General features: G+C 34.3%; 1 protein-coding gene across 1 annotated transcript in view; it reads right to left on the minus strand.

Annotated features, from left to right (window-relative positions):
* The window catches only part of LOC109840300 (potassium transporter 23-like), a 9,134-nt gene extending 1,315 nt beyond the window's left edge, over nucleotides 1–7,819 (minus strand). Inside the window, 9 exon segments of the mRNA XM_020408879.1 lie at nucleotides 359–616; nucleotides 782–896; nucleotides 1,024–1,076; nucleotides 1,669–1,929; nucleotides 2,122–2,172; nucleotides 2,277–2,525; nucleotides 2,716–2,944; nucleotides 7,390–7,524; nucleotides 7,527–7,819. Of these exon segments, the coding sequence (XP_020264468.1) occupies nucleotides 359–616; nucleotides 782–896; nucleotides 1,024–1,076; nucleotides 1,669–1,929; nucleotides 2,122–2,172; nucleotides 2,277–2,525; nucleotides 2,716–2,944; nucleotides 7,390–7,524; nucleotides 7,527–7,625 (1,450 nt within the window). The 5' untranslated portion in view covers nucleotides 7,626–7,819.

Raw genomic sequence — 7,831 nt, forward strand, 5'->3', positions numbered from 1 at the left:
GTGCAGTACAAAAACCACATGTAAAGTTCGACTAATACATATGCATCTGACTGAAAAGAAAAAAAAACTGAAGGTTGAGCTTAATAAGATGGGTAAAATGATTGGGTTAATGGAAGATGAAAACAAAAGGTTGGAATGTGAGAACAAAATATTTAATGGTTTCAATCAAAATTTCATTGAAAATTAGGTTAAGGTGGTTATTACTACCGGAATCCTCTTGACAGTTGGTTTCTACATTAATTGAACTTTAAAAATGGATTTTGTGTTGTCACTCTATTTTACAGATGATTTTTTGAAAAATACCCAAAAGATAATGTAAGTATATGTTTTCGGATATGGATAGAGGTATAATATTCACCATATGCATTGGCTATATCATTGGTGCTCCTGAATGCAGCGACAACAATTATGCACATGATCATCAGGAACCAGTTGATGACAGGAATGTAGATCTGACCCATGAATCTCTTGGATGTATGTATTATCTTCACCCTCGGGAAGCAGCCAAGAGCCATTGACTGTTTTATGCAGGAAAATGTTGCTGAAATCATAGCCTGGCTGGCAATCATGGCAGCAAGTGGTGTGGCTACCACAAACATTGGCCAAAACAGAATATCTACATACCACGAGACGAATCAAGATTAACTACCTTGAAATAGATTCATTTAGAGTCTTATAATTTAAATGATAAGCGAATATAAAGTACTAGCAAAAAAAATTCTTCATTAAGAAGATATCCTATAGAACATATGCCAGTAGTAGTATCCTAAACAATACTCACCAGGGACGGAATCATAGAAAACTCTTTCTACTAAATCTGGATTTTTCATCAGAAATGCAGCCTGGCCGAGGTAAGCTAAAAGAAGACAGGGGAATACCACAAAAGTAAATGCAATCTGTCAACAAACAATGACTTCAGAAAACTATCTATACCGCCCATCATTGGAGAAGAAAATTATAAACAATCAGAACTATAAACATTAAATAAGAAGGAAGAGGAACAGAATCATTTTAAGAAACGACCTGAATAGATTTCACAGTGAAATGACCTAGATCAGCAAACATTGCTTCAGCTCCTGCAGTTATAAGAAATAATTACATGAAAAGCCATATTATGGTAATAAGTGTAGTTAGGAGCTATGTAAATTATAAAGGAAACCCTAGTGGAATGACGAGATAACGGGTTTGTACATAAAGGTATAATATATAAGTGTAAGTTATACTACACACAGAGTTGACACATTACCTATGGAAAAAATCGTGACCATTCATATAGGTGTAGATTCCTAAAAACCCAATAAATCAATCTGACCATATGGATGTATGGATTTCAATATCAAATTTGAATGTGTGAGCTTATAGGGCTGGATTTGGTTACAACCCTTCCCAAGTCCAAAACCCAATGATATTTTTAGTCCGAAAATAGTACTATGATATGTATACACAGCATAATTAATTCATTTTCTGAGTAAAAATTTTCTAGATTATGATAAAGAAAAAAAAAAGATAATATCATCTTATAATATAAATATAACAGTATATATTTGTGATATAACAGGAAGGTTTGTTTGAAGATGTTTAAATAAATCTGAACAAATATAGTGATTTCAAAAGGAACCATTGCAAAGAAATGAAAATTGGCATTTTGTAGTCAAAATGTAAATATACCTGTAATGCACAAAACACAACCACCAAGAGCTGACCAGGCATTCCGGCTGTTCCTTTGGAAGAAAAAATAGACATACATCGGGTTGAATGCTCTCAAGACACTAATATCATATTTAACTATGTTGTATATTCCAATCGCTCCCAGACTGAAGAACCAAGTAGCTAGAATAGGAGAAAACATGACACCAACTTTGCCAGTCCCAAACCTCTGTATGCTGAACAAGGCCACAAGAATTATGATGGAAACTACGACTACAGCATCTGCAAACAAAATATAATCAATTGCATCAAAATCTACGACTACAGCATCTGCAAACAAAATATAATCAATTGCATCAAAATCTAACAGGATGTGAATGGTTTCATGTTCAGTGACAGAGAAAGGTAGAATGTTTGAAAGGTGAAGTTCTGCAAATCAGGCACATAAAAGTTGATAAGAGCTGAACTAGAAACCTGTATCAAATCCGGGTATTCGGCCTTGAAGACCACTTACTGCTGACATTACTGCAAGAAGGAAATAATATCATGATGGACCAGCAAATACATAATCATAAGAGAATGTAACCAAAATCTGTATTAGAGGTTTGTTGAAAATTCCACCAAGTTACCTGACATAGATGGGGTAAGAATACCATCCCCAATGATCATGGAAGTACCCATAAGAACCAATAGCAAGAGAAGGGTCTTAACACTAGATCTCTTTTCCAAGCTCTCTTTTATTCTTAAGGCCCTCTCCAGTTCAGGAGTTGGCAACTTAAGCCGAAAACTGGAGATATCCTCATCAGCACGCTGCTGATTTGGAAGCCGGCTAACTTTTGCATATCTGCAAATTAATGAATATAATGCAAAGGTGCCCCCTGGAAGCAGTACAATATTTAATTAATTTCTATAACTAAAAACTTGGGAAGTACAAAACATAAACAAAAATGGTTCAACAATCTATTGATTATTTTAGAAAGCAATAGTCAAAAGACCTCAGCTATGTTTGAAGACGAACAAATAAACAAAATGGAGAAACACAATCTATTTAAAATCTTAGTTACATACCTTCACCATTATCATTAGCTTTCAGCACTATAAACACATACTTGGCAAAAGGAATGAGTGCAATTGTGTAAATAATTAATGATAAAGCTCCCAAAACATCAATGTCTGATTTTATATGAACCTTGCTGAAAACATCACTGAAGACATATAAAGGACTCGTGCCCATGTCACCATATACCACACCAAGAGTTTGAAATGCCATTGCAACTGTGTGCCAAACTGAAAGGTCCTGGGTTAAGTTAGAAACAAATAGTTAGTTCTGAGAAATTTACCTTCTGCTTTCAACATTTGAATGTGGATACAACAAATAGAAGAGATCTTATTTATGATGCCATGCCGGTAACCACTTCACTCAATAACTTAAGCTGATGGATAGTGCGCTAACACTTAGTACACAGAGATATCCATATACAACAGTCATACAAGAGGCTTGGTATGATAGCAACCAGCAAGTAATATAATAGACTTCATAAACAAGGAGCTGTCTTATGTACACTATAGGTTTTTTCCCCAATACAGAACATAAATCTTTCAAACGGAGATTTAGAATCTGGGTTCTCTGTGGTGCTAATTCCGCACGAAATTAGGCCATCATTGGTTAAGGTTAAAAGCTGCAGTGAACATCCAGGAGAATCTGAAGTGCAAGATACAAATGCAGAATATGCAAATGAGCAAACTTGCTGGTCCATAAAATTCACTAATTGTTACAGTGTTTTGCTTTTCTTCTTGTTACACCAGGAGGGTTGTGTTAGGTAGTCGACAGCCAGAGTAAAACATAGTCGGATTCACATGAAATATGAAGTCTATTATATACTCGTTGGGGCGTCCCCACCATGACGCATTGCATCGATGCCACCCCGATGCAATGATAAGTAAGCAATGGTGGTTTGCTAGGATGTCCCCTGGAAGCGACCATTACATTGATATCACCCCGGTGTAATAACAAATAAGCAAGGGTGTTCTAAGAATCTATAATCCTCTAATATGTTAACTAATAGAATTAGGCATAAACTAGAACGGTCTAAGAGGGAAAATGAAAGGAGACTTTTACAAGAAAATAGAATTAGATTAGCTACTTGGAATATAGGTACACTTACTGAAAAGACTCTGGAATTAGTGGATGTCATGCTTAGAAGAAAGATAAATATAATTTGTTTACAAGAAACTAAATGGATAGGTAAAAAATCTAGAGAAATTAAAAAGACCAGATATAAACTTTGATACACAGGAAAAGAGAAGAATAGAAATGGAGTGGGAGTTCTTGTAGATAATATGATAAACGAAAGTGTTGTAGAGGTAAGAATAGTTGGAGATAGAATAATACTAATAACAGTTGTCCTAGGTGTAGAGGTTATTAATATTATTAGTACTTACGCACCACAAATAGGGTTGCCTGAGAGTGCTAAAAGGGAATTTTGGGATAGATTAGATGAATTAGTATAAGGAATCCAATTTGGAGAGAAATTATTTATAAGAGGGGATATTAATGGGCATGTTGATAAGGATAATAACATATACGAGAGGATACATAGATGTTTCGGGTATGGAGATAAGAACAATACGGGTAAATTAATTTTAGAGTTTGCAATATCGTATGATTTAATAGTACCAAATACACTTTTTAGAAAAAGGGATGAACACTTAATAACCTTTAAAAATGGTTTTAATAATAGTCAAATAGACTTTTTTCTTACTAGAATAGCGGATAGGTTAATATACAAAGATTTTAAAGTTATATCAGGAAAGAGTTTTGGAAAGAGTTTAAGTACACAACATAGATTGATGGTCTTAGACATATCTATTAAGAAGAGTAGAAAAACTAATGTGAGCAAGAAACTAAGAACTAAATGGTGAAATTTAAAAAGAGAGAATTTAATACATTTTAAAGATAAGATAAAGAAAGAAGATATATGGAACATAAATAATGAGACTAATAGTATGTGGAATAGCATGTCCTCTTGTATTAGGAAACTCGCTAAAGATATACTAGAAGAATCTAAAGGTTGTAGATTAGATGGTAATGAAAGTTAGTGATGGAATGAGAGTGTGCAAAAGATTATTAGAGAGAAAAAACTTTATGTAAAGAGTGGCAAAAGTGTAGGAACAAAGAAAACTTAGAAAAATATAAACAAGTAAGGAATGAAGCAAAAATAGCGGTTAGCAAGAATAAATATAAGGTTTATGCAAATTTATATAAGAAGTTAGAATCTAAGGAGGGAGAGAAAGATATATATATATATATAAGCTTGCTAAGATTAGAGAAAAGAAGAATAGATATTTGGATAATATTGGGTGTACTAAAAGTGAGGATTAAAGAGTTCTAGTAACCGATGAGAAAATAAAAGAGAGGTGATGAATTACTTTTATCAATTGTTTAATGATAACCAAACACGTGAGCAAAATAGAGATTTTGATCATATAGTGAATGATAGAAACTATAAATATTATCGAAAAGTTCGGATTAGCAAGGTTAAAGATACTCTAAAAAATAAAAAGTGAAAGAACCGTTGGACATGACGATATCCCCATTGAAGTTTGGAAATATCTTGGAGGCATAGGATGGTTAACTAAACTATTTAATAAGATTATCGAGATGAAAAAAATACCAGATGAACGGAAGATTAGTACTTTGATACCGATATATAAGAATAAGTGGGATATACAAAGTTGTTCAAATTATCGAAATATAAAACTCATGAGTCATACTCTGAAATTCTGGGAGAGGGTAATTGAGCAAAGACTAAGAAAATAGACAAATATATCTGAAAATTAATTTGGTTTTATGCCTAAAAGGTTAACTATAGAACATATACATATTTTAAGACGGTTGATGGAGAGATATAGAGAGAAGAGAAAGAATCTACATATGTTCTTTATCGATCTAGAAAAAGCTTATGATAGAGTGCCTAGAGAGGTAATATGGTGGGTGTTAGGAAAAAAATATGTATTTAGTATATATATTGATGTGATTAAAGATATGTATGATAGAGTAATAACTAGAGTAAAAACTAATAAAGGAGAGATTAAACTATTTCCTATTACCATAGGTTTACACCAATGATCAGCTTTAAGTCCTTATCTTTTTGCATTAGTTATGAACTAACTTACTAAGCACATTCAAAATAAAATCCCATAGTGTATGTTATTTACCGATGATATAATATTAGTTGATGAAATGAAAAGATGCATTATTTTTAAAGTAGAAAGATGAAGACAAGCTTTTTAATCTAAATGTTTTAGAATTAGTAGACCAAAAACATAATATATATAGTGCATTTTTAGTAAAGCTAGGAAAAGAAGAGAGCCTATGGTACACATTGATAGCCATGAAATACCTAAAACTAATCATTTTCGCTATTTAGGATCAATCATTAGGCATGATGGTGAGATAGAGAATGATGTTGTGCATCGAATCAAATCGAGATGGTTAAAATTAAAGAGTGTTTCGGGAGTCTTAAAGAGTGTTTCGGGAGTCTTATGTGATCGTAGAATACCAATGAAACTAAAGAAAAATTCTATAGGATGGTTATAAGACAAACTATGCTTTTATGGGTCAAAGTGTTGGGCAATTAAAAAACATGTTCAAAAAATAAGTATAGCAGAAATGAGAATGTTGCGACGGTCTTGTGGGTATACATTAAAAGATAGGATAAGAACGGAGTGCATCCGTAGTAAATTAGAGGTTGCGCCTATTGAGTATAAAATGAGAGAGAATAGATTAAGATGGTTTGGCCATATATAACGGAGATCCCTTAGTGCACCGATTAGGAAAAGCAATAATACTAGACTTAATGAGGCTAGGAAATCTACAAGTAGACCCAGAATGACTTGGTTAGAAGCGATTAAGATGGATATGATTAAGACTAACTTAACGGAGGAGATAACCCATAACAGAATGGAATTGAAAAATGGGATTCACGTAGCCGACCCGAAACATTTGGGATAAAGGCTTGATTGTTGTTGTTGTTGTTACACCAAGAGCCTTTGATTCCCATTCTGTTATTTATAGTATTTAATCTTACCTTTTGTTCTATATACTGATATTAACGACCCGTGCTCTACAGATTTCAAAATTTTCTGAAACAGCATGAGATCCCTATTACAAAGGAGTATACGCTGATCCTCTCTGTTCCGAATTGAGGCATAAGCTTTTTGATTGCTGAAAAAATTTAAGATATTCAGTTTTAGCACCGCATACTTGCTTTAACACTAATTTCAATCTTGCTTTTCTTTGGACACAATAATCCTTGGTTGTTGTATTAAGAAAGAACAACTTTTTTTTCTCTAAAATTTGAAGAGAAGGAATGGGAAAAAGAGACACCCAAGTGAAATAAACTCAAATTTTCTCGTCAACCCACCAATTCCACCCAAAAAGGACAACAACATCCAGCAAATTTATCAAAAAATCTTTAACTCACACAGAACTACAAAAGGAGAATTCTCAAGCTTTTCATCATACACTTTCAACACTCAGTTTTCAGCCCTCCGCCAACTACTCAACCGATGAGACTTCTAGAAATATTTACTACTCTTGCAGCTTCTATGGACACTTCAAACTTTAGTCAACAGACATAAAAAAGATACTCAACCGAACAAACTCAAATTTTCTCTCCCCCTGATAATTTCACTTAAAAAAAAAAACAACAACAACAACATTTTGCGGCAATTACGTACCTTGTGACCGTGCTTGAGCGCATCAGCGATCCCCATAGCCTCAACATCTAATGAATCGACCCTCTTGGGTCTCTTCCCAAATCTCCGGCGAAGCGTCGGGATCCTCTCCATGATGCTCTCTCCCTCCTCCGGCGACAAAGCCCCGAGTCGACCTCGCTGCCGTCGACCCATCGAGACTCCGTCCTGTGTAGCGACCGGCCGCTGAATTCCTCAATCCCATCTCCCCCTTCCTCCATTATTTATTTTTTTCCCTTCTGGGGATCTCAAAAAATCTCAATGATGAGGGCTTCGAAGAGGTAACAAGTTTTTTTTTTTCCAATCTCTGTTCGAGAGTGGGGCCAAGAAGTATTGGTTTTTAAAACTTTTTGGGTTCTACTGCGATTTTTCACGTCGTCCGTGTGCGAGAATCGGGTCTTTTTCTTGATTTTGGTGGGATTTACGG

This window comes from Asparagus officinalis, chromosome 5, assembly GCF_001876935.1.
Source record: "Asparagus officinalis chromosome 5, Aspof.V1, whole genome shotgun sequence".
Classification (NCBI taxonomy): domain Eukaryota; kingdom Viridiplantae; phylum Streptophyta; class Magnoliopsida; order Asparagales; family Asparagaceae; genus Asparagus; species Asparagus officinalis.